The following is a 27,999-nucleotide window of genomic DNA, read 5'->3' on the forward strand; positions in this document are numbered from 1 at the left end:
CAGCAGGTTGCCTTTTGTGCTTTGCCAGCCCACCCAGAAAACTACACACTAACGTCTTTTTTTCTTGCTCAGAATGATGATATGTAGCTGAATTGTCTTGACAGGCTTATGAGCTTGCAGCTCTAGGCAGTGAGAACGTCTCAACGTAGTGTTGCAGTCATCCGTCCATCCCTAATTCTGAGTCTTATGCAGTCAAATAAAGCATAGTATCACTGGAACGATGCCTCGAAGAGGAGACCAGCCACAGTGTGCATCTTGATCATTCCTGGTGCGAGCCATTGGTCTGTGAAACAGCATAGATCTGCTAGGGGGAACTCTCGGTGAGACTGGGCACCTGAACCATTTATCACAGCTTGAATTAGCACAAGCAAATGATAAAATAAAAAATGCAAAGATGGCTGTCAGCCTGAGACTACTGGGATGGAATAAATTCGTAATTGTGGTTTAGTCTTCTAAACTTTCCTGGTACACCTGCAAGTTCAAAGGTTTAGGAATTAAATCAATTTAGTGATCAGATTCAATTCCACAGTACTATGGAAATTTCTGAAGGTAGAGTAAAAATTACGTTGAGTTTGCCCACAGCTTGAATCTTGTGCTATGGTAGGTTTAATCTAATTTTCTCTGCAGTATGATGTGAAGAACCGTCGCACCTTTCTGAAGCGCACCAAGTATGAGAGCTTACACCTTGAGGATTTATTTGTGGGCAACAAAATTACTGTTTTTTCCCGTCATCTATCCTTAGTGGACTATGGAGATCAATATACAGCCCGCAAGCTGGGGAGCCGCAAAGAGAGGTAAGAAAGCACATTTTTTGATCTCTTGCTTTGTGGTTGAGGTTTCAAAGTAGTTGTTCTTTGCTGGAAATGAGGTAAGTTTTCTGTACTGTGAGGAGAGGAGGAGATAGCTACAAGTTTTCATGCAGTTTGAAGTGATCTGGCATACTGATAGCTGGAGAGAAGCAAAGTGGACCCTGCTTGTGGGTGAACACAAGATTTCCATTGTTATCTGAAAAATCTTCAAGGCCAACTTTTCCATGGTGTCAACTGCTGCCTTCTCTAGGTCTCTTGGGAGAGAAGAGGGGGAGGAGGAAAACAGGGGGTCCTGTTCAGCTTTGTTACCTCCCCCAGGACAGGCAGCAGTAGGATTCTTGGGATTTGTGGATTCTCTTGGGGCAGAATTGTTATGGTAACCCTGATGTGTTCTGGGCTCTTGCAAAACTGCCACCTGTCTCTCTGGGGTCTGTGCAGAAGCCTAGTGCCTTACCAATCAGATCTACTCTGTGGTAGTAGTAGGAACTGAAAACAGTAGGATCAGGAGTGAGAGAGGCACATTCCCATTCTCCGTTGTTTTTCCCACTATGGGGGATTTTTTCTGAGACTTTTTTCAACATCCCCTAAACTCTGTATGTATGAGGACAGGAAGTATAGAGTGAGAATGTCAATAAAACTTATAAACTTCTTTGTTAAGACAAGTTTCATTTATAATGGATGAAGATAAGACTCATCATCTCCTTTTGGTTGAAAGACTTGCTTTGGAAAAGATTTTAAGAGCCCATCCAACAACAAAAATATCAGGAGAGACTTAATAAAATGACAGTAGGATTAATTTACAAGGAATTTAAACCTGGTTTAACTGCAGTGCAGGTAATCTCTGAATTTGCAAATTAATAAATTTTCATAATTTGTTCCACCATTTTTTGAAAAGAGCACAGAATTTTTTTATTGCGTATGATGTTCTAGAGAGCCCTATTCACCTACTTTCTTCCTCCCTCCCACTAACTGGGCTTATTTTGAACTCTTTTTGGAGAGTTGCACATAACCAGACATACACAAATAGTTGCAAGTTTTAACATACATCTTTGTCTTAACATCATAAAAATGTTGCCTTGGAAAGGACTGTCATACGTCTTTCCAGAAGGAATTCTTCTGGTCCTTTTTCTCCAAGCTGGGGTTGGGAATGGTGGAAGAGTAGCAAAGGAGGTGAAGAACACCAGAGGACGGCTTCTGTGTATGTGGCTACTCTGTTCCTCACTGGAGCCTTGGGCAGATTACATCTGTCTTGTGTATGGTTTTTGTATCAATGTAACTTTTTATAGTTGTGTATTTCCTGCTCTGCCTGAAATAGCGTAAGCCCTGGTGCTGAATACCAAGAAAAGGCAGCCTGTGAAAAGATGACGTTTTCTTCTTCTTGTAAGGGAACTTGCTGTCAATACCACACTGCTATAGTTGTGTCATTGAAGTGGTCCTGGGAGGGGGTGAGTTTTTGTGCTGCTCTACAAAAGGAAGGAAGGGAATTTATGACATGTCAGCTGTTTGGAAAACATTTTAGGAATGTTGGCTGAAAGATAACATAGATATGCAAGTGGTGTTACACATTCAGAATAGCCCAAAGGAACACAGTGAAAGGTGTCTTAAACAGGCAAGGAATCCTCAAAATCCAGTTTCTTCACAGAAGCTTTCACTGGGTAAACAGGGTCATATTAAAAGAGTCCTTGGGCAAAACAGTTGCATATGAGGTATTTGTCTTTTTGGCCTGGTCCTAGCAGTTTTTACAGCAGTTATTAGTTAAATAGATATAGTAAGATTTCTGCAATATGTGATAATTCCTAAAATAATCTGTAGTTGGAATTCTAATAAAAAAAAAAGGATGTTGTATGAGGCAGGATGTTTCCCCATCTTTTTCTTGCCTTTGTTCTGTACAGGACTATCAGCAGTTTAGTTTGACTTTGGAAATATGTTATTTGGTCCTGAATGTGTATGCGAACAGCCTCAGCACAGACCTTTGAGGAAGACTGACTAATGTATGTCAAAAATCTTGAACATTTTGAATTAGGGACCTTTGTTTTTGTCAGTAAAGCAAGTGATTGTGACTCTAGGTACGTGAGGTACAAAACAAATGTGTAAAAAGAGGGTGCATATGCACAGGCCCTGTCTAGAACTTGGCTAAAATTATTAAGACAGTTCTACAGATTTTCAATTTCTACACCTACTTTTCTTCTGTCTTGGGTCAATTTTTAAATATAGCCGTATTTCAGTGTTGTTCTTCCCTGTTCCTCTCCCAGCGCATGATAAGGAAACCATCACACACAGTGACCAAAATGGGTAAGTAAGCCTGTGCTTACTTACAGTGCACCACTTCAGGAATCACTGGCATGGGATAGGGATTTCTGTTTCTGTAGTCTTTCACTTGTGATCCTGGATGGTTGTAACCCGAGGTAAACGTTTGTCCGAGTAGTGTGTTCTGTCTAGGTAGACTATACTTAGAGTCAGTTAATATCACTGGGTTTGGAAATGGTGTTAGAAAGCTTGTGTCTCAACCAGAAAGATCTGAATTCTTTTTTGATTGGATATGTTATTCTTATGCTTCCCGTCATTGACATAATCAGTGTTTCTTCCCCTACAAGATATAAGCTACTGTACATGCAACAGTCCTATTATTAGAAATAAATAGATCTCACAAGCATAGTCGCAGCATGCTTTGTGCTCTGTTCCTTTGATCAGTTACCATCTTCTGATGTTTCAGTACTCATTGGAGTACTGTCGTACAGTCTCTCTGAAAATGTAAGCAAATGAGCTTAAACTCTCTCCTCTTAAAAACTCTCTCCTTTGTTCCTAGACATAAAACTATTTCAAAATGTGCTTTGCAGACTGCATCGTGTCAAACCACAAGAAACATATTCCTAATTAAAACTAAAAATAGGGCACATGAATCAAAATCCAATCTCAGAAACAGTCTTCAGCATCCTGAATTACACTTTTCTTATCCCGCATACCTCTGAGAAGCTTGCACTGAAATGTAAAAGTGCTGGAGAAAAGATGTTGTAAGAGTTGCTCGTTGCAGCTTGTATTAATATCTTCTAGGTAAATTGCTTCATAATGCAATATTTCATTACAAATTGCTAAGAATTACATTTTACTAGGAAGCTTGCAAAGTAAGGGACAGTTTATTTCTAGCATTAGCAGTCTGTCTCAAATAGTCTGTGCAATAACATGGATTCAAAAAAGTATTCCTCAAGGTAATGTGAACAGCACTGGGGATCTCGTTCCAGTGATTTGATCCTTACTGTTCATGGTAAACAACAGTTGAGAACCTCTTATGCTGAGATGCAGATCGTGCATTGTGTGCCCAAGTGGGTATGTGTCATCAGTCAAGCCATGCAACTGATCCCCCTCATGTGCCTCGATGCACGTGGCACACCCTGTCATATGAAAATTATAACACAAAATGAGGTGGAGCTGTGAAATCCTTGGGGAAGAGGGGGACAGGCTACGGGCTGTAGGCTGCGTGGAGTATGTTAGTAAACTGTGTTGAATATTGGCCAGAGGTCAGCCTTTCCTGATCTGAAGATAGGGCTAAACCAGCTTTAGTCCATGCAATGGACTGAAGCATAGGCTTGGTTGACTACTCTCATGCGGTTTCTGGCTACACCTTAGTCCATTAGTCTTTGTGTCGTATTTCCCAACGGGTCTGGGGCTAAGCTGGTCTGTGTATATGAACTTCCTGATGCTTGAGGGAATCTCCGTTTCTGAAGGTAATCTATGTCTCTCCCTTACTTTCAGATGAAATGTCGCATACTTTTAAATCTTCCTCTTTACATTTCCTGGTCCTAAAACCTCCCTTCCTTTAGATTTGCTGTGAAATAGATAGTCTGTCTGTTCCCAAAACGTCTGTCAATCTGGGGTCACTTAAGATTCGAAGTAGAAGTAGTGGAAGTTCATCCATCTCCTGTAACCTCAGTATATTTGCTCTGACTAGAGTATTTTGCTGCTAACCTAAAGGCTGCTTTCCATGCTATGCTGGTGTATAAAATGAGAAATTTGCAATTATTTGCCTTTCATTTCAGGAAGTACTGCAATAAAAAAATCTGTCTTGGGTAGCCTTTGTTATTGGAAACAGTGTAAAAGATGGAAAGAACTCTTTAGGATTGTCAGAGATGGAGTTTCTGAGATACAGGGTTGACTAAATCTGTTCATTTGTAAGCTGAGCACATTTGAAGCTGACTCACCACAAGATGAATGCAAATAGAAAATGCCATTTTACAGACCTTCTTTTTGTGCTTGTTATTTTTGATTAATAATATGTTTAGTGCTGATGGTGTACTTGACGCTATGCAAAGCACACTAATAACACAGTCCTGGCCTTGGGGATGTATAGTATAAAAAGATAATTATTGAGAAGACAGGACGTACTTGGAAACAAAGATATGGGGGAGAGTGTAGACATTTTTTGATTGATCTCCCTTAGAATATAGCTGTCAGTCAGTATAAGGGATGTAATACCTCCTCTGCCAACCTTTTATTGTGTCTATTAACAGTGTCAGCTGTTTGGCATGCATATTGTATACCGTGAGTGTTTGTACTGTACCAAGCACAACAGGACTTTCTTCTCACTGAGGCCTCCAAATATTTTAAAAGTAATAATAAAACAATTATTTCACTTTGAGTTTTACGGAAGAGGCACATGTTTAAGTAGTATGTTTAAACAGGGAATTTTAACAGCCTTGTTTTTGTGTGTATAATGATTAAAGGAAAAAAGGGACCTGAGCAACCAGAGGAGACATTAACAAATCAGTTGTGTTCTAACCCAGAGCCATGAGGGAAGAGCTATAGAGATAGACACTAGCTAAGGAAGAAGTGGTCAAATTGTTTCCTCTGAAAGTGAAGGAAGAAGCCAGTAAATAATGACTGCTGGTGGGACACCGTAGGCTGACTTGGGTTAGAAAGCCAGGGAAATTGTAATGTGCAAAGCTGGTTTTTATCAGAATAATGTCTTGTGCAGGCATTCAAGAACAGCGTGGAAATTGATGAGACACTGGGAGTAGGATGTTTGACTGTGGCACAATTTCTGTCTTTGATGTGATGTTTTTTTGACTGAATATAAACTTCACATGCACACGAAGTGCTCTAAGTAAAGTAGTGTTGGCTGTATCTCTCTACTACTTTTTCTTTTTCTTTTTTCAGAACACTGGCTTTGATTAAACCTGATGCAATGCCCAAGATTGGAGAATTAATTGATATCATTATTAATGCAGGATTTACAATAACTAAGGCCAAAATGATGATGCTTTCAAGGTAAGGAATTTTTAAGGTTAGCTCTATTGTATCTAAAAACTATTTTTGCAGTTAAGAACGTTCTGTGAAGCAATGCTGTGTTGTTCCACACATCAAATCCATCCCAGTGAGTAATAGAGGGAAGACTCATCTGTTTCATAATCATGTAGGTTTCTGAAAGCATGTAGAGAATTAAGCTAAGTATTAAAAACTTCTGTGCAAATGTGTATGGGTGATTAAATATGTAATCTCTGTACAAATCCAAGGTGACTAACATAGCTTTAGCAATTCAGCAGTGTTTACTACTGACATGCCTGTATGTCCTCACCTCATAGCTTCCTGATACAAACCATATTGCTGATTATAACAGTAGTTGTTTTGTTTGCTCTCAGTAAATCTGTTTTCTTAATTTGTGCTCTCAGAACCCAAACTTATTTGCTTTTTAATGACTGGAAGTCCCAGGCAAAGCAAATGATCTTTCGATGTTGTTGCAGGGTTGGACAGATTTTAGTCATGCATTTTCCTAATCATAGAATGGTTTAGGTTGGAAGGGACCTTAAAAATCGTCTAGTTCCAAACCCTCTGCCCTGGGCAGGGATACCTTCCACTAGACCAGGTTGCTCAAATCCCCATCCAACCTGGTTTTGAACACTGCCAGGGATGGGGCATCCACAACTTCTCTGGGCCAGTTCCAGTGTCTCATCCGCTTCAGCCTTCACTGTTCTCCACTTACCTTATTGAGCCACAAGATTTTAAAAAAGGCATGCTGCAGAGGAAGAAACATAATTAATTTACCCTAGTGCATTAATTTTGGGGAAGTCATCTTTCTCCATTGCTGCTTTGCCAAACCTGTTAATATACAACGTGTCTTTGAAAAGAAAAGCTATGTCTTACAAAACACCATTTTCATGTGTTCCTATGGTTTTTGTGTGAGGTCAGGAACAATTTTTTATCTACTTCAGAACCTTTTTTGCTTTCTGAAATACTGATAAAACAACCATGTGACTTCTTCTCTGCATTCACCTGTTGCAATGTTTGCTTATACTGGTCCCAGATCCTACTTCAAACAACTCCAGTTGGTGAATTCAATCAGGTTTCTAATACTGATTTACAATTCACAATGTCTTTCAAGCCAGCTTTTTTTGGCTTGGTCTCCTGCAGTCTGAAAGATTTGATCCTGAAGTGTTATGTTGGGTGGTTCTTTATTTCAAGTCTGTCTGAGAACTTGAAGAACTGTTGAGCCGAGTCACGTGCTTTAGAGTTGACTCACACTGAAGGGAAGAAGCTTTGAGACTTGAACTTTTATTGCCTGTTTCGATATAAAAATTTATGCTTGTCTTGTATAATTAAAAATTATTAAGCACAAGATTAGGCTGTGATACTGGATATATTAAAATAATGTCTTCAGTATTTGTAGTTTCTCTGCATACTATATACTCCATTTCTTGGGACTGTGCCATTTTAAAATGATAGAACTATAGCTTTGCCAAAGTCTTCTACCCTTAGATCTCTGCAGGCACGTTTGTTCAAACCAGCGTCATCATCTACTGCTTTCTTTAAAGGGGTTATTACTGACATCTGTCCGCCAATCACTGTTAAGTAGATTCATGCCTTCTGTAAAAATTGTAGCCAAGATATGAAAGTGAGGGCAGGCACCTGCTTTGATAGGTCAGCTCTCTAGTCTCTTAATTTAATCATGTGTCGGTTCAGTCAGTTATTCCCAGATGAACAATGTTTTCCATTCTTTAAAAGCAGAGAACTAATGAGAGAGATGAAATGAAAAAGGAGCTAATACAGTACAACTGCAGTTTTATATTTATTGCAACAGAAATTCTTAACTGAGTAGTTGAGCTCAATTTGTTTCAGAAATATATCCCTCAAATATTTCTTCGCATTCAGAAATTATAATATTTAGTCTGTTTTCATACCTGTTTCATATTTGCTTTCCAAAATTATTTGGTAAATTAGTTTCAGAAGAGGATTTTCTGGTGAAATAGTGAATTGTAAACAGAAACTTTAGGCTGTTTGCAGAGTGTAGGTTTGAAGCTGAGATTGCAAGAGTTCCTGTGACTAGCATCATTTTCAAATCATGTTTCTGCCTTAGTTATGAAATGGAGGGAAAGCATATTAGTTGTATGGTGAATGAAAATCTTTTGAATTTTGAATGGCTCGTACTTGCACTGAACTGACAGCAACAAACCAAGAATTTTTCAGTTCCAATGAGCAGGTGGTCATTTTGATAAAAAAGCTGGAGAAAGCTGTGACTGTTCAAATATTTGTCAGGGGTAGGAAAATGAAATTCTTCTTGGGTTCCAGAGTAGGAGCATAAGGAGGAGTCAGCTACAAGGTATACCTGTAGCCACACAAAATATGACAAAGTCGAATGTAGTTTCTGTTATTGGGCATGAACACTCCACAAGCTGTCCATCTTGGGAAGACATTACCTGTAGAGACATGTTGGTGAATAGTAGTTAGTGGTTTTCAGGGGGGGTTATATATATGTGTGTGTGTGTGTGTGTATATCTATATGTCTATATCTATGTCTTTTTACTCTTCCAGAAAAGAAGCAGCTGATTTCTACATAGACCATCAATCAAAACCTTTTTATAAGTAGGTATATCAATTTCAGCTTGACATGTATTAAGCTTATTGAATGCACAGGATTAATTTACCATATTTGGTACTGCAGGACCATGGGAAAATCAGAACTTGTCTTAGTTGAATGAAGCTCTTTGCAAAGTATGTACCCTGTCCATCTTCCTCCAGGGACAGATCCGTATTTCAGCTATCTGGGAGTTTTAACTCACACTCTTTAGAGCCTGATGATATCAGGGGAATGTCTTTGGTGTCTCAGAAGTGAAAATGCTCCTAGCAAGGCGAAACTTCAAAGCCAGGGGATCTTCAGGATCAGGGTGGAGCTTGCAGGTAATGAGAATTAGGGGGGAACACTTATCTGTGAGAATTGATTTGGTAACAAATTCCCGAAGTCATAAGTAACTGAAAGGACAGTGCATGGGGCAGTTGTTTATTGTACTGCTACCTTTGGACAAAACATCAAACTTCGGTGATGCTAGACTGCTGCACCTAACATGAAAAACCTTAGTTTTTTCCATAAATGACCAGATTGGTTATGACCCAGAGGTTGTATCATGTCCACTTTGCCTGAAAGTGTCAACAAACAACTTTCTTCTCCTCCCTCTGGACTTGGCAGTCTGCCTCTTTTAGGAAGAGGGTGCAGCCATGTTGGAACCTGGGTTTGCACTGGCTTGGTCAAAAGACCTGGTTTCAGTACTTTCATGAAACGCTTGAGTATTAGGATCTGCGAGCTGCTCTCCTGCAACAGCAACTGATTTATTGTGTCCAAACTCAAGCCCTTCATGGAGACATGTCCCCAGGCTATGTCTGACCATGTTGGAGATCAGAGGAAGGTGTAGAATTGCCTTTTCTTTGCTGAGTAAGCCTGCTTGAATATATTGATAAATAAGCAAGAGTTTTGCCTCTAGTGTTATTTCACAGATGTCTATCTACACTAATTGTAATTATCTGAGGAACTATAACCTTTGTCCACTGTGATGTGCCTGTTTCCCGTCCTACAGTGGGAAGGCTACATCTTCTGTATAGGATTTTTCTCTAAATTAGAAACAAATAGTTATAAGGCGTTACAAATCAAATAGAACAAGAATCTTCAAGGCAGAAGAAATGTAAAATCTCTGACTTATTTCTATTTAGCATTGTGTTACTTGTCTTTAAATTCAGATTTAGTTTACAAGTTCACTAGTCAGTGTAAGTCTAGTGAATAGTAGGGAAAAATAGCAATCCTACTTGTTTGGAAGAGAATGTTTTTCATACGAAAGAATTTAATTTTAAAAACTTGTTTAATATTCAGGATTAGTCTTCACAGTAAGCAGTGTTGTAGAAATTGCTTTTTTCTTGGATGCATGTATGTATAAGCCATTTAAAAATATCCTAAACAGTTTCCGACCAACAGACCCTGAGTTCCAATAGCTTTTCCCTGCGTAGTTTCTTTATGTTTATGTAACTTTTCATAGTTTTAATATCATTCCTTTAGCAAAGAACTAGTTGGATTTCTCCTCTCTTCTCTTATTGCTCACTGATCATTAGGAAGAACATGGTTGGAGAAGCACGCACATCCACAATTATAATAGTGTAAAGCTCTCTTTTTAAGAAAGTAGTACAAAAAGCATTGAGTCAACTTTCTCCTTTTTTCATTCTGTCCAGACGGCAGAGTCAAAAGGCAGGCTTATTGGTATGCATGTTTTGTAAAGATATAGAATAACAGATATGGTGTTTTGTTAAGTTTTTTAATAGAACGTTTGGGTTTCCAATTTTGAGTGGTTGTGTTCTGTGTAAGTGAGGTGGTTGGGTCAGGAGGCAGGCTGCTCCTGACAATCTCTTCTCCTTACTCAGATTCATCCCATTAAAATCACTGGACTTCTGCTTCTGCCAGGATCTGATAACTCACTTTGTGGTTAAGTCCCTTCTCCGCTGGAAACATTCCTAATCTTGCTTCTTCCTTCTCTCCCACTTTGGATTTTGGCTGGGCAAAATCTGTGGGAGAGATCCACGGGGCAGTGGAGCAATCCATCCTGACAGCAGTGCTGAAGTTGTGTCAGTGGGGAACACACGCAGTCCATGTCTGAGGATCCTGAAATTCTGCTGTGCAGGAGACATGATTAGGAATCATTCCTGTCAGACAAATGGTTAGCAGGGTCTCTTTCACTGTTGCCAGTACTGATTTTTAAAAAATTGTTTTGAAGTCTAACATACTACACAGTAGCTTGTGGGAGTTTGTGTTATCTGGTTCTTTTTCTACAACCGTAATAAGAGGGGAATGTGTGCACATGACCTAGTCCAACCTCTTCCTCAAAGCAGAGCCAACTTCAAAGTTAGATCAGGTTGCTGAAGGCCTTGCTGAGTTGAGTTCTGAGCATCTCCACTGCGTCATATGTTTTTGTTGGTTTAAATTTGTAGTGTGGCTCACCATGTGCTGTTTTTTACAGTGAGCTTCTGCAGTTTATAACGAGTGGTCCCATTGTTGCCATGGAAATCTTAGGAGATGATGCAGTTTGTAAATGGAAAACATTACTGGGGCCAGCAAACTCTTCAGTGGCTCAGACTGATGCCCTAGACAGCATTAGAGCGAACTTTGGACATGATGGCCTAAGAAATGCAGCTCACGGCCCAGATTCGGTTGCTTCAGCTGCTCAAGTAAGTTTTTGACTGCATTTCTTGACTGGGGATTATTTTTACTTTATCTGGTAACAGCTGGGTCAGGAATTCATCATTTTTTCCCCCACCTGAATTCAGAACTAGTTTAGATACTCTTCATGAATCCTTTTTAGCATGGAAAACTAAACTGTGTGAAAACAGAAATCTTGTTTATCTCTGTCATAAAGGGGAACCTTGGGCACTTTGGTCAGGAGAGCATGCCTCGTCATTTTTAATGTCTTCTGTACATCACAAACATTGAGTTAATTGTATAGTCTGCATGATCTACCTATAGCCTACTGATGTTGGCCATAATAAGAAAGGGATTAAACAATTAAATCCTTTTATGCCTCCTGTGTTTCGCTTATCTGTTCTCTACAGTCCTCACTAGTCCTCTACCTGCTGCCTGCTTTCCTCTGCTGTCATTGTTCAGAATGAATAATTATGAAAACAGGCCACTTTTTATTGCTTTGTGTTTTGAGAGGAAATACAGTGGACCTAGCTCTGAGGAGTTCAGTTCCCTTTTGCTTTGTTTGCAGTGTGTCTTCCCTTATTGTTAAGAAAAAGCCCTGGGACTGGGTGATAAATATCACCAGCATTTTTACAGAATTGAGGTGTTTATTTGTGTGTGTTGTTGTGGGGTAGATACGCTGTTATATAATGGCAAGAATAAAGTTTACTTCATGATTGACTGGTATTGTGCTGTGGTATCTTAGCTCTATACCAGCAGGGAAAATATACCGGTGGTTGCTTCCTTGCTCCTAATCTTTCCTCTGTTTAAATCGGAACAGCTGCAATCGCACAGCTGGAGAGAGACCTGCCCCAGAATACCTAATAAGCTGCCAGCTACTGTATACTAGAAAATACATGTAGAGATTATAGCCTGGTGGTGAGGACAGAGTTGGTCAGCCTCTTCTTCTAGCTGGCTGTTAGGCTGCATGGCACAGCAAGTGAACTGCAAAGCGTGGGTGGTTTTCTGCTGGTCAAGCACTCATCTCTGATCTGCACTGTGCCTGGGCTGCTGGATCCTCTCCGTGTGTCTCTGGTTTTGACAAATTCATATGCTGGACCTGAAATACTTTTTCTGCTGGCAAACTTGATGAAGATGTTTCATAGTCAGAAGGTGTTTGGATGAAACCGATCTTTTCTGATGAAGGAGAATTTTAGTCAGAGAAGTCTTTGTAGTTCTGGTTAAGTAGCTAGATGTCTTCATATATAAGGGTGAAAGTTTCTCTTTGTTCCTGTGTGCTGCCATGACAACTCTGCCAGCTTTTGAACCGAGAGTGTAGGAAGTAGTATCTATTAGCATAAAATTTTGATTAGAAGCATAAATATGTGCTTTGGCTTAAGTTTGTTGTTCTTTTACGTTTCATTATTTTTGAAATGCTGTTTGAAGACTCCATTCATCTGTAGCATCTTTTGTTACTGATACCAATCTTCAATAACAACCAAAACTGTGACTTTAATACCCCTGTGCCTATTTTAATTTAGTAGGCCCAGTATGGCTGTGTAGCAGTTGCCATGGAAACTAGTTGGCCGCACCTTGCAGAGGTTTGCTGAAAAGAAAGAAATCTAAGATAAAGGGACCTAAATGAACTCTTCTGAAGGAAAACCGAAGTCCCAACCACATCTGATGAATGTATTGTAAACTGAACAGTTAGAGTGGAAGACTGAATTGTTCTTTTGAAGCCTAAATGACAAGTGAAAGTATGCCTCTGGTATACTTTAAGCTGGTGTCTCTGCATGCCAAATTTTGGAATTTCTGTAGATCAGGAATAAAGGGAAAGGAAAATAATTTTCTTTTTAAGGCTTCACTTGATTTGGCATTTAATTGTCCTAGTCCTTCATCATTATTTAGTTATTTTCCTTTTATGTTTTTTAATTAATAAAACAAAGGGTTAAATATTGCAAATATTTTGCTGCCTTTTCCTGGCTGCTTCTTTTAGGGTGAACATTAACTAACAGAGTGGGACAAGGTCTTTGAAGCATGCAGTGTTTTATCACTAGAAGGATGTAAGAAAAGAACCCTTTTGTCTCGGATATGCCCACTTAAAATGTGGATCATTTGCTAGGAGAAAAACAAAAAACATTTTCCTTTCTATTGAAAGACCCATTTATTTGAATTGTATAATTAGTCAAATAAGGATTACAGGAATTGTCAGTGTGCCATGAGTTAAAGACTGGGAGATAGCTAAGTCTATTTTATCTGAATTAAGATAGTAAATTAAATGAGACAATTCCAGGAAATGGCACTGCTGCTGTTACACAGGAAGAAATCGGATAGATTCAGTAGTAGTATCTCCAGGATATTGTAATTTCCCTTAAAGAGAAATACATCAATTCCTTTACTGAATTTGTCCAATAGGTCTGGAATGGAATCTGTGTTTTGAGCATTTGACTAATGTTCATTGTCGGATTGTATAACATGAAGAAATGATATGGAAAAAGTGCGAAGCTGGCAGTGAACAGTGAAAAAAAAATATCAAGCTCACCCCAGTATGGTCTAAGACCCAAGCTATATGATACCTGAATAGTGATGGTGGGAAGAAAGGAAGTGATCAGAGGCAAAGAGGTTCTTTTGATTCATCCCAGAAATCAGAGCAATTGAGTTAATCAGCTTCAATTCAGTACAATTTAAAAAAAAAAAAAGATACGATCAATAACGATGAGGAGTGAGTCAACAATTTTAGACAAAGTTTAGTTGTTTAAGACAAAAGAAAAAAGTTGTAAACAAATTGGGTGGAGGTCAGTTTATGGAAAGAAAGCATACTGAGAAATGGATGGTAGTTGTATTTTTGCTCAAATAGTGGAAAAGATGATGTGAAAAGGGGGAAGATAAAATATGTGTGTATGGGAGTGGATTTGAGAAAGACAGAGAGAATTCAGAAATCTGGGAACACCTCTGCCAAATGATTGTGGCAGCAGCATTTTGAATACTCTGAATGGAAATGGATTGTGTTGTGGAAGTAAAAAGAAAGACATTGCAAGAAATATTCAAATCATGTTTTTATGATTGTAGCAATGGTGCCAGAAAGGGAAAGATACATTTGAGAGAATATTATAGGGGAAAAGTATTTGTAGCACAAAAATCTATATTTAAGGTTTATCTTCTGTGACTATGGATACTTCAGATGTTGTTACTTATGATAAAAGCTGATGTACACAGCTTGATCTAACTGAAATGTATTCAATTACAATTGTTTTCAGGAGCTGGAGTTGTTCTTTCCCTCCAGTGGAGGTCGTGGACCAGTCAACAGTGCAAAATTCACAAACTGTACTTGTTGCATTATTAAGCCTCATGCAGTTAATGAAGGTAAGCAACGAAGATAGCGGAGGTGAAAGCAATGTGTGCTGCATTGTATCCATGATCATTCCTGTGCTCTTTTTTGGGAGAATGAGACTGCAGGAGCACAGGGTTTATTTCATAGTATACACAAAAGTATGCAAATACGTTATCTTTCATACATCTTTAGTATTTCTGCAGTTCAGTTCCATGAAGAGTGGGTTGCGTGCTTTCCATGTTGGATGTGTGTTAATTTCAGAATAAGAAATAAGAGGTGAAAAAAAGAAGAATGATAAAAATATACATGAGAGTGATGAATCTTGCTGTGACAGCTTACTGTGTCCTTGCTCCTGTCTGCCCACCACCCTCATCTGCTGGAGGTTGGCATCCTCACGGCAGAGTGAAAGCAGGACACTTGGCCATATTGCAGGGCCTTCCACTCACACAGTAACACAATATGTTAAAACTACTCACAAAGGGAAATTTGTGCTGATATAAATCTTGTTCTGCTGAATGCAGTGGGGATGGAAAGTTGAAAATGCTTGTTTACTTTATGAAAGTGAGCCAAAGACCTAAAGCATTTGTTGGACTCCATGATGATTTCTGGAGAATGCTCTACGAGCTCACCACGTGAGCATGTGCACATGTATTGCAAATGTTTAATGCCGAACTGTTACAACGCAAAAATAATCTCACTTTTGTGTCCTGTGCTTAGATACAGGACCATGTGTAGGAGCAGTGAGTACGGTAAAATATTTTGGCTCCGGCAGTGCAACAGTATTTTTGAGCGCACAATAAATACTTCCATGAGAGAGCATTGAGATTTTTCTTAGTAAGGTGCAGAGCACACAGCAACATTTTAATCGCTTCTCTGCGGATAGCTGAAATGGAAACAGCAGAAGTGACCATAGCAGTTTCCAGGCCTTTCACGCCTCAAGTGGGATGTCTGGAGAGCTTACTGAAAAAAAAAATGGCTTTCACAAGAAAGAGTCTCGCACTCACTGCTGATAATATGCTTGTTATCTCTTTGAGGCCTTGCATGGTATCTGCTACTGATAAGTCTGCCAAGCAGCAAAGACAGTGACGTTCATTTTACAGAAGTACGGGCAGCAGCTGGGACTATGATCTTACCTAGCTAAATGTTTGCAGAGGACAAACTTTTCTATGGCAGGATTGTTAGGGTCCTTAATTTGATTGTGAAAATAGCAAAGTGGGTGGCTTGGGCTGTGCTTCCTTATACTTAAGATATAGTTTCTATTACATATGGGGGCTCAGACTCTCTCTTAGTGAGCTCAGGTTGTCCCTTCCTACTTTTAATGCTCTTCATTCCTGTAGATTTCATAGTTCCCTGTCTGTTACTTTCTCTTTTCTTTTCCTTGAACTTCTCAAATATTTTCTGAATCACCAAAGGACAAATTCATGCCCAGTTTGCACTTCCCTCTGGGAGTGTGAGTGTCTGGGCGAGGTGGGGTTTGTGACAGATAAACAGAAAATGTAAGTGCACATGCAGCTTTGCAATATGAGAGCTACAAAGACTGGACTAAAGTTGAGCTTAATATGCACTATATAGTCCTTTTTCTCACACCACAGAGGGGTGAAAAGGCAGACTGTGGCTGCCAAACAGCAACTAAAATTTGAAAGACAAAGTATACCTTGTGTGAGCGTTCTCTGTCCATACAGCTTTGATTACTACCCTCAACGGAATGAAGAAATCAAAGCTGAGTTTTCTTTCTAAGTCAGCAAAGCATTTTGTCAGTTTTAAATTAATATCAAGAATGATGTAATTCAGGGACTGGCTATGCTTTTACCTTACTAAGCTCTGTTGTTCCTACCTGTTCTCTTCAATGTTACTTTGAATGTTTCAAAAGCCACAGGTGCTGCATCTCTTAAAAAGATTATGAGACTGAGGTGGTCTTGTAAAACTTTGCGGAACTCTGGCTTCTGACATGAAGTTGGGCTTAGGGAAGGGAAGAGTCACTGTGGCTGGGTGGTAGCCTCCCTCTTTGGCTGAGAGCACTGGTGTGGCTTCATATTACTGCAGGCTGGAACCAGTCCAGTTGCGTGAGGCAAGGTGAACCCTTCTTCACAAGGGCCACATGAACTCTCCAACGTCAGCCCAATGGGCCAGGAGTGCTGCAGGGGAGAGGATTTGGCTTTCTTAGCCTGTCCTCTTCTGTCTTCCATAGTTTTTCTCGTGTTCTTCTTCAGCATATTTTTGTGAGTAACAACAAAATATCCCTGAGTGGCATCCCTTTTGGTACACCTGGTCTTCTTATAAAGCACTTTGCGTCATTGCAGTTGGAAGAACCATGCATAACAGAATACAGAGCTTTGCAGTAGCTTTGCAGCAGTTTTTGGATATCTTAATTATGAAATTACTTTCTTACGATTAAAGTGCCTGTTTTAAAGTTGAAGGAACATAGCTTTTGCCTCCTGTAGATTTTAAAACTTTTAAAGTTTTGAGCATGCTGTGTATCCAGTGTCAGGCTGTCTCTGCAGAAATGACACCATTCCTCCTTTCCCTTGCAGAGTGTTTTGGAGTCAGGGAATAGCATGCCGAAAGGGTTTTGGGGCGGACCAAACAATTTGCTCAGGAGAACTCCCAGCTGCAGACAAGAATGGAGAACCTTGGCTTTAGGATTTAGAGAGCAGAGACATGGCAACGGAGCAGGTTGGCCCCATGGGATTGTGCATCTGTAGGCAGAAAGTTTGAGAAAGGAAGGGCTGACCTATTTGGGCTCAGGGATATGGGACAGAGTGGGGAGGCCCTGCTCGTCTCATCTCCCTTTTAACGGCTGTTGGCAACTGTGTTCAGTGATACCCGAGACATTCTGGTTATGCCAGCAACATCTCCTGTATCTCAGTTGAAGTAGGTGCTGTAGCAACTAGTGAGCTGCCCTTTTGGCAGAATTGCATGTAGGAGGTTGCGTGGTCTTAAAAATAAGCAACCTGCTTACCCCCAGGGGCAGTGCTTCTAGCTGGGGCTGGCTACCCTGCTGCTTCTTGGGGGGAGAATGTAAGTAGAAACACGGCAGCTGGAGAGGAAAGGAAATCCTGTGTAGGCATCAGCGTGAGAAGGGGGTTTGGTGGATGCATGGGGGGAAATTTATGTGGGTCAGAGTAGCAGAGCCTCTTATGCATTGCAGATTTGATTTGTGCTCCACAAATTTTCAGTATCGAGTATCTAAAAATAAATCTTTTTGCCATTTCCTATGCGCTGCTGAGGCTTTGAACTTGATTATCTAATTACCATGCTCATTACACATGCACAATTAGGTGAAGTTTCACTTACATACTTGAGCTTATACGAAGCTTTAGTCTTTATTTCTGCAGAAACATTTGACCAAATTCGTGATTTGAATTTTACTTTCTGATCCTTTTCCCAGTTTTTCTTTTTCCTCCAGAGTCAGCTGCATAACTGATTCTTAGAAGGAAAAATGTTTGATTTTTCCATCCTGGAAGATGGTTTGCTTTAACCACAGCTGTAAGCTCGGAAGCTTCTCAGCGAGTTTACCTGGCTGTCAAAAGGCTGGATCTAATCTCTAATTTATGCTGGTTAATTCTCGGACAGGGTCCTTTCTTAAAAACTGATTTTGATTACCATAGAGGGTTTATAGGGTTCCTATCCAGCAACAAAGCAGTGGAAAATCACTGTTGGTTTTATCTCTGGCCTTGCTGACCCTCTCCTGACGGGCATGCAGAAACATCTGTTGCTAGGCAGCCGCAGCAGCGCAGCCTGACCACCTGCAGCAGGACCTGGCGCAGAGCTCATGCACCTGATAAGTCCTGTAAGCGAGAGTACTGCAAGTGTCTGCCAGGCTGCAGAGGAACCCTGGGGCCTGATAAAGGGTGTCGGGGGAGTTACACGAAGTTTAACGTCAGCTGTCAAGGGTGCTGGTAATGCTGGAGGGGTGGTATCACTGGCCCTCTAGGAATGTGTATCATACATGCCTCTTAAAGAAGTACAGCAATAGCTATTTTGTTAGTCCGGTGTCAGCATAATGTCTTCTGTGGAGGATCGGAGATGGGAAAACAACTGGGGAGGCCACTGAAGCCAGTGTAGCCCAGCGCTCCAAACTAGACAGCTTTAGCTAATTCTCTAGCGGCTCCTCCCGGTGGAGGTGGAGCACTTCCCTGGCTGGCTGGAAAGTTGGCAGTGGCAAGGTGGTTGAATTTTAACTCTGAAGAGGGTTTGCAAGAGCAGTCCAGTTCCTCTTTATTTGGAACTGAAAGAATGCAAAAGCAACCTGATGCTACTCCATGCAGACTTGTCCTGACCAGGGGTGTGTCGGGGAGACATGATGTGGTGTGACCCCTCTAGAATCTGCCACGCTTTTCAGTGTCTTTTAGCCTCCTCCTTCTCTTCTCCTGACGCTTGTTTTCAGTCAAAGAGGATGGTAACTAGTAAGCACAGCTCCTCAGTGTGTTGATTAGGATTGTACGACTTAATTGTTTAATAAGTGGAGAGTTTTAGTGTGGATCTGTGTTCTGTAACCACTTGCTTCTTGTGCTTGGAGCTTTTGATAATTCAGATGCGAAGCTGCAAGTTGCAGTCATTTAGACATTCTCTTTTTGTAGTTTCCCTCATGTTATTAGATCTGGAGGTATTAGCAGTAGTGCTTAGAAGCCAAAATTGTAAATGCACCAAAATGGATGAACTTCAGTTTAATGCCCTGAGGACAGTTATGACTCGACTGTTTTGTGGGTAGAAATAGCACCTTATAGATCATGGGGTGGGATTAGCTTTAAAGTATTTATGTGTAACAGTTTAGTCATGTTTGCTGTAGGAATTAGAATTTGGTATTTCGTGACTGGTTTAAAGCTTCTTTGATGTGGCTCTTACTTAATTCCTTTGAAAAATGAGGGGGGGGGGAATGATTAAAATAGTGATGATCAGGCTATAAAGGCTGAGGTCAGAAGTGTGTTATATTTTACATTTTGTACTTAGGTTACAGCACAGAGCTTGAGATGTGAAATCCTGCCCTCCTTTTCTGCACTCCCAAGCTGAGACCTGGGTTCTCCAAACGTCAGAGTTTTGCCAAAACCAAATATGGGGCTAGAACTGTGCAACGAACTTGAAAAGTGAAACTGCTGATCAGGAATTCATTGGACCTGATGCAAACTGAAAGGCCTGCCTAGGTGTAAGGAAGCCTCTATGGTCTTGATCAGGAGTGGGTTCGTTGCAAGTGGAAAAGATGTGATGTAGAAATGCGGTTTTAGACCTGTTTTGAGTGGATGATAAATCTTAGAGTGCACTCCTATCTTAACTTAATACCAACTGGACTGCTTTAGAAATTCATAGACCTTTATACTGATTAACAAAGTGCTGCATGACAGGTAACCATAAGAATTGTATTTCCTTATTTATATGAAGAGTTAAAAAAAATAATAATTGGGATAATAGTTCCTTGCTCCAGAGACAAACCTAACTTTGACAAAAAGAATACCAAGGATAGTAGTTCAGTCTCAAGCAGGTATAGAAACAGGGTTTACTTATGTAGGATCTCAAATGAAGTTACTTCACAAGAGAGAGTGGAGAGAGAAGAACTGAAATCCAGCATTTTAGTAATTACATGTCTGACTGCCAACAACTGAAGAGCTGTTCCTGACATGACTTGTTACTCTTTGAAAAAGAAATGGCATCACTGTGAAAATGTCCAGTTGACCTCAGTAGCATGCTAAGTATAGTTACATTTATGTAGTTAGGAAAGGAAATAAGCTAGAAAAGAAAAAGAGGATGGGATAGAAGAAGTGCAAAGTTGTCATTCTGAGGACTAGGTATCTATATTACTGTTTTTTATCAAGATGATTTGTATTAATTAGATAAGATTTTTTAAAATTGTAAACAAACTCTGGAATTTTTTTTTTTTTTTCACCCTGGGCTTTTAGACATAAGTTTGATTAACTCATTATTTTTATTTTCAGGAAACTTAGAATTAGTTTTTTCAGAATGCTGTTTTCTCATACTTGAGAAAAAAATGGGGAAAGCAATTTTCTCATAAGTAATCTGAAAGTATATCTTCTGTCTATGATAAGTATGCATAATAGAAAGGTGAACTGCAGAGGCTACGGACTTCACCTTATTGTAGGCAGAACTTTTCTTTGTATCTTGTCTACAAGGTTGAGTGCAAAGGGACATCAGTGATAATCTTGATACACTTAATTTGAAGTCTGGAAGGAACTATTTGATGATAGAATCTGGAAATGGAAAAAAAAAAAAGTGGGATGAACACAAATCTTTGCAGGTGCTTCAAAGAAGTACAATGGATCGTTTGAGGTGTGACCTCTGGATATTCCTACATGCCATATGGCAGTCTTAGCTCTGCAGTCATGTGAAAAATACTTAGTAAGGCACTATGCTTTTAGAAGCAAGTGGTTTTTTTTGCAGGCAGATATGCCCAGACAGAAGATGTATTTATGCAAAATCGAATACACTTTGTTTCTTATATAAGTTTTCCTTGAACATAGTATATATCGGTTGTTGAAGTGTTTGGTGGTGTCTGGTGGTGCTTCGGGTTTTGGGTTTGTTTTTTTTTGTTTTTGTTTTTTTTTCTTTAGAGATGGTAGGAAAAAGTGATTAACATGAAAGCAACCTACTTTACCACCATTTTTTAGGAAAAAAAATAGCTTCCACGAGAACAGTAGTTTATCTGCTTACATCTGTGTTTTTAATTCTTTGCTGTAGTTGTAATGGTGGATATTCCTTGCTTGGGATGTTTGGTTTTGAAACCAATCTAATGTTATTTCTTGATTATTTCCTGCATAAAGTTTTAGCAGCTTGGCATTGGGTTCCCAACTTAGACTGACTTTGGATTTCAGTGGCTAGTGGGGAAGTGACGTTTATTTTTTTGAAGTATGAAAAATATATTTTACATTTGAATTGGTTAAGGTAGAGGGGGAGGTGAACTGAATCTGGAAATCCTTTCTGACAGTTTGAGATTGGAAGGAAGAGGAGGAGGTATACTTCAGAGGAAAAAAAATAAACAAACATCAAATGGCATAGCCAATCTTTGCTGAAGCTTATAAGTATTCTCCTACTACTGGAAAGTGTTTCATAATAGTGTTCAGTGGACTTATATTAGTGGCGCTCCTGTTGCTGAAAATCATCTCTGTGCAAGAACAATGGTGTTAACATTAAAAAAAAAAAACCCAACCAAAAAAACCCCAACATTAGGAATGAATGTTTATTACTGTATTTTGGGATTTTCATTCTTAAAGGGTTAGAGAAAAGTTAATTCTAAGAATGTTCCAGGGAATTTCAGGCTAATGAAACTTCTTTCCTACCAAGGAAACTGATGAATCAAGAGTCTATGATTTCATTTAAGCCACTTAGATAGCGATGATATGATGGACATTTACCAGCATGTATTTTTTGAAGGAAAATATGCTTTGCTGATCTCTGAATTCTCTAAGTATGCTTTCCATAAAGGAACGTAAAACAAAGCCAGATAATCTAATTCACTTGAATATCAGTGCCTTTGTCAAAGTCCCTTGCTGTTAGGAAACCAACATTTTCTTTTAGTGAAGAAATTTGTACATTTAGATCTGTGCAGCATATGCGTCTGCACAGCTTTAAATGTTTTCCTGAACACTGTACTGGACATGAGCACGTCAAATTAAAGGGGCTTTACAAGCGAAGTCTTGTCACTCATCCCCAGGCCAGTTCAAATCGGAGTGTAAGGAGAAAGGCAAGGTATTGGGTCTGAAAAGAGCGAAGACACAGAATGTAGGAATATGTGATAGTATTTTGCCAAGTTGAAAATAAATGATAGATCTTACAGTATATTTACTATTGATCTATGAGAGTGAGTTGGCAAACCTTCCACAGGAAGTGGACTATAAAATTAGGAAAGGCTGGAACAGATTATAGGGGATCTCCTGAGGGTTTTAACCTCCAGAGTTAAGTTAATTGACAGTGCAATAGTAGATTAAAGGTATTGTTTATAATTACGGGCTAATGCACACTACAAGGCATAATTTTAACCACTTTGCCTCTCTAACTGTAACCATTCATGAAAAGTCCCATGCACAGTGTTCAGTAGGGATAACTAGAAAAAAGAAAGAAATATTAGTAAGCATATGAATGGTATGTATTATAATACTGAATGCCATCATGCAAACCAATGGTGCAGTCTCAACTAAAGTATGTTTAGTTTTGTTCACGCTCAAGGAAGAAGCAAAAGTAAATGAAAATTATTATAGCCATAGAAACATTCTCCTTGGCAGAGTGGCTGACAATAATCTCAAGCGAAAAAAAATCAGAGTGGATGTGCTAAGGGAGTACAAAATAATGAACATCTTGAAAGAAAGAAATGAAAAGAAAAATAAACTGGGTATTTCTTTTTAAGCTTTCTCTTAACACAAGAACAAAGAAAGACAGTAAGACAGAAACCTAAGCCTTTCTGGATTTTTTTGTAAATATACAACCATCAGTTTGAGTTCAGTGTAATTGTTGCAGAGGTATTGATCTTTTCTTCTTAATCCTTCTTTCTTCCTTAAATTTCCTTATCAAATGGCACATGTGGTATAGCCAAATTGCTGGATACTTTCTGTAGCCTGGCTGTGATCTTTGACTTGAATTTCTGCATGGGTTTTTGAATCTGAATTTTAAGTGTGACTCTTCCTATCTGTTCCCATGCAAGAATTCTCAGAATACATTTTTTTCCTACAGATTTTCATCATTTTGTGTCTTAATGCCCTGACTGGCATTCACAAGTGTGGTCTTGCCTCATTCATAGTGGTTTGGAAAGTTGCAGCTGGGATTAAGCCTTTGAACCTTTCACCCCTTTTGAATCTTTCTGTTGGTTCCCATTCTCAGGCGCATCGAGCAGTTGGCTGGTTTGGTTTCTAGGTCCCCTAAGATTTGCTGTCTGTATGCATAATTTTTCTTGTGCTAGCAAAATGCCGACTTCTATTCTCCAGTAAAGCAGTGGTGATATCTTTTGTCTTCACCCTTTTAGTATTTTCAAACAAATGGTGTTTGTAAAGATTTTCAGCAGTGCTGCAGCGTTGATAGAGTTCTCCACAAATATCTGCAAAGCTGCCCTTCAAACTTATTGAGGTTCTCCTTTAATACAATGCCTAGAGAGAAATGGTGAAAGATGGAAAATCTTGGATTCTATCATTATGAATAATATTTTCTCAACATTTCCTTACACGTTCCTCTCTATGTTTGCATGTATTTGTCCTTTTTTCCCCTCCTCGTGGTTAGGCTGGGTAGCTTTTGAGCTTTGCTTCTCCTCTCTGTTGGCGCAGCGTGTGTCGCTCAGGAGACCCTCTGGCCCTCTGTGACTCACTTCTTGGTGCTCCAGAATACAAATACAAAAATGACAGGATATCCTTTTTCATACAGTACACAGCAAGGCTGGGAAATCAATAGCTGCAGATTATCACTGTGGACAAACTTTGGGAGAGTCTAGAAATGGTGTATTTGTTGTATAGCAAGAGTACCTAAAGTTGCATTATTTCTAAGTAGAAAAAGCAAAAGTGAAAAGATAGATAAAAACCTTGTTCTTCAGGGGGTAGGTTGACTAACTGATGAGAAGAAGTGCACTTTTTGAGAAGGACATCTGTCAGCTTCCTACTGTGTGGTGTTTTGCAATGTTGTCTGAACCAAAGATTAGTGAGAACTTCAACTGAAATACATTGCAGGAGGGCCCAGCTCTGAGTCCCAGTTCTTCCTCTTTCGGAATTCAAAAAGGACTTTGCTCTGACTCAACCCTGATCATGATTCTCTGGAGTTTTGGGACAGAACCTTTAACACTTGGCAGTAAGGAATCAAATAATTTCATTATACTGTGAAGCAAAATTGTTTTTTAAAATGTAAAAAGTAGACATGAAATGAAATTGCTACTTATAGTAAGGGCTACTTTAAGCATCTGGTACCAATTACTTCTAGAAGTATGTTACTGGATTAGGTAGATCATTGATCTGGTCAGTCATGGCAGTTTGTGTATTCCTGTCAAAACTGCTGTTGCAGAGGAATTATTTTTAATTATTGGAAGGGTATTTAAAAAATTACATAGAGGCTGAGACGAGGACGCTAGTTTTTAACTTGTTTTGAAGGCAGTCTGCTGTCTTGCCTAATAAGCTTTTAATGGTGGAATGGTTGAGGTGGGAAACAGGCCAAGAACAAAGGGAAGAAAATGTAACAACCCTAATTGTAGGGCTGATGGTTCGTAGTGCACTGGGACTGGCAGGTCCTGGTAACACAGCACTTACATCACATTAATTAAAGAGCTGTTAGGTTAAAAGTGACTTTCATGAACTGTTTTATTTTATTCCAATCCGTAATTCTGCAAACAGTTGTAACATTTTTCAGTCTGATGTCTTCCCTGCTACTTTCTGCTTCTTAAAGAAGTACAATTTTCAAATACTGTGTTGTAAAGCAACAAATTGGAGAAGATCAATGTAACTGAGGAGGTCTTGGTGCCTTATCATTTTATCTGATTAAAACACGTTGGAAGATTATCTGTCCTCTATTAGGTGTGTAGTAACATAATGCTGCCTAGGAGACATAAAGCGTGTGCATGCTCTCTCTCACTTACATACTTGTTATGATTAGTATTAAATTTCCCCAGTTGTATTTAGTAATGCTTGTGATTCTTTTGTGCTTTGTGACTGAAAATTCACCATAACGGGTGCCTAATCTGCAGCTTTGATTTGGGTTCTTACTGTAATCACATTTTAAACATGCACTGGCCCTATTTGAAGGGTCCTTAAAAAGCTGGTTTTTTCACTACAGATCTGGATTTTTAAGTTGAAAACAAATTGTTGAAAGCTGCTGAAATAGCACTCTATCTAATTAGTTCTTCTTTTCCTCAGCCTTATCTGCCCACAAAGGAGAGGACATGTCCCAGTTCAGTCATGCAACTGGCTGAGAGCCTGAAACAGATCCCAAGCTGAGACTTGAGCTTCCACTCTTCTGTTGCTTGGGGATTGCCTCCAAGCTTTTTGTTTCTATTTTGGTTCAGATAGAATTTGAAAGGAAGGTGTCCCTAGGAGAAGTGATACATGTATTGCCTAAACTGGGACAATGGAGGCCAAGTCACTGGGTTTGTAGATCTGCTCTGCCACTGGCAACTCGCCTATCCTCCTGTGCCTCAATTCCCACCTCTGGGAAGTGGAGCTAACACCCAGCTTTGCAAATGTAAATGAAATCCCATGCCTCTTCTTCAAGGCACTTTGAATTTTTTTGGCAAGATGTCTGTCTGTGTACAGTTGTGACAATAATTCCTTTGTTTGAGCCTTTTGAGTGTTGCAGTTGTGGGCAATCTGTCTGGAGCAACAAGGTTCTCTGTTGCTCTGATGAGCAAGAATGAACTCAGAAATACAATGCAGAGGAAAAGCTTGATAGATTTATCACAGTTAATTATTAAACGAACCTTGTATTAAAGACCTTTATGCAAAATATGTTCCTACTTTGATTTCTATGATTAAAGGAGCCTGTCTCCTCTCTACAGAGAAGAAAGATCTTAATTACTTAAGTAGAGCAACAACCCAGAAACCTGAATGTTTTAGTCCCCCTTTGTTTCTCTAAAACATGGATTTTGCTTGCAGGCATAAAACTGCTGAGGACAAAAGTTCTGTAAAAAGCAGATCTCCATAGTACCCCAGAACCTTATACCTGATGAGTATTTGAGTTAGATGCTTGCTGGCTGTGAAGGCCTGTGCAAGTGGCCTGTTCTTGACTCATGGAGTGTAAAATGGACATCTGTCATGCAAAGCAGCTTTCTCATACTAAGGTAGCCTTGTCCCTGCAAGTGGCGGTTGCCACTTGTCTGCCACTGCCCTTTCTTCATCTTTGTTGGTTTTTGGTGAAGCAGTGGCTGTGACTGACTGGAGCGTTGGCTCTGAAGATCAAGGATAAGAAAATGTTTATGCTGTGTCACAGATTATTTATTCATTTATTTATTTCCTGAATGATCCCCAACCAGTCACTTAATCTCTTTATAAACTGGCAATTCATCTGTAAAGTCAAGACTGTAGGCTGGCTACCTCACTGGAACCAGTGTGTGGAAGTATCTGAGCTGCTCAGCCTTTCCAGCAGCAAAAAGAAACTAGAGGTCTGGTTTCTCTCTCTGACATGGTCTTGCATTTTCTGGGCAAACCTGTTGAAGTCCCTTCGTTTTGCTGCTGCAATTATTTTTTTTGCACCTTGAAAAAAGGGGAAATATATTCTCCTGGTTTCACAGGAGTATTATAAGGAAACTTCTGTCAGTGCTAGTGAACCATGGTGTAACAGTATAGTGGGACAGGAACTGCACCTGCCTCCACTTGTTTCTATATTCTGTGAGCTCGAAGAGCTACGTGGCCCAAGTATGTATCAAAATGTCAGGTTTTCCATCCAGGAATTCAGTAAAAAGATTTTTTGGAAGAAGTGTGCACTGTTTTATGTGGGGAAAATTTTTCTGCGTAAACCTTAATGAGAAAATACACTGGGGGATACTTCAGGGACAGCTTTTTCATTTTCATTTGTAAATACAATTTTTGAAAGCCCTCTAACTATCCATCTCATTTTTTCAGAGTTTCTATTGATCTTTTAATATGGGAGGAAGCTCACCAATCCTATGCCACTGTTATTAGCAGACTGTGTATAATTCAGATCTTGAGCATGCTAGAACCTAGATACTAGCTTTGTTTTATTCTCTTCTCAATTTATGCAGTGCTAAAAATTCCTGCAATTTTAAAAACTAGTTAATAAAACTATTTAATGACCAGAAGTCAAATCCTGCATTGTCATACATTACAGGGTATTCTTCTGTGGTTAATTCTGTTCTGACTAAATGTCCAGAAAATTGTAGTTTCTCACAAATTATACTAGAAGACAGGCATTTACTTTCTATAAAAATGGTGATTTTATGAAATTCACTTACACAGAGTACTGTGCTTGGCTGACAGTCTTCAAAATGGCCTGATCTTGTAAGCACAGGCAAATCTAAAATATACATTCAGTGGAAAATCAGTGGTTCTTGTTCTCTGAAGTTTAGTGTTTTGTTTTACAATGTCATTCAGTCTTTGAGGATGCATTCTGGAGACAATAAAGCAAGCAGTAAGATCAGCAATAACATATTTGTGAGTTAAACTCACAAGCGGTAGGTTATTTTGCACTAGTGTGTTTTCCCATACAAGACATGAACTTTTCTGCTGGTTTATTGGCAATATTTATTATTGTCCTGCATTGTTTCTAGCTTAAAGTAGGACCCCCACTCTGGTGAACACTGTATAAAACCAGCAAAATAGGCAGCCTGTGCCCTGAATTAGTTACTGTTTAAGAATCAATATTGCCAATGGAACCTCATTAAAAATACAGATTTTGCAGCAACTGGGTGTTTTGCAGTTTATTTGAGAAAAGCAAAGGCTTCATTAATTACATTTTTTTAGCAGAGATTCCTTTCAACAACTGCATGGAATTTAGTAATTTGAAACCAATAACAC

The 27,999-nt window shown here is 39.3% G+C and overlaps 1 protein-coding gene across 1 annotated transcript in view; it reads left to right on the forward strand.

Moving 5' to 3' along the window:
- Positions 1-27,999, forward strand: part of NME7 (NME/NM23 family member 7) — a 72,936-nt gene that overhangs the window by 3,616 nt on the left and 41,321 nt on the right. Inside the window, exons 3-7 of the mRNA XM_009891643.1 lie at positions 628-794; positions 5,961-6,071; positions 8,610-8,660; positions 11,072-11,279; positions 14,487-14,592. Of these exons, the coding sequence (XP_009889945.1) occupies positions 628-794; positions 5,961-6,071; positions 8,610-8,660; positions 11,072-11,279; positions 14,487-14,592 (643 nt within the window). The remainder of the gene's footprint in view (positions 1-627; positions 795-5,960; positions 6,072-8,609; positions 8,661-11,071; positions 11,280-14,486; positions 14,593-27,999) is intronic.

The sequence above is a fragment of the Charadrius vociferus genome, unplaced genomic scaffold (assembly GCF_000708025.1).
Source record: "Charadrius vociferus isolate BGI_N301 unplaced genomic scaffold, ASM70802v2 scaffold329, whole genome shotgun sequence".
Taxonomy (NCBI): Eukaryota; Metazoa; Chordata; class Aves; order Charadriiformes; family Charadriidae; genus Charadrius; species Charadrius vociferus.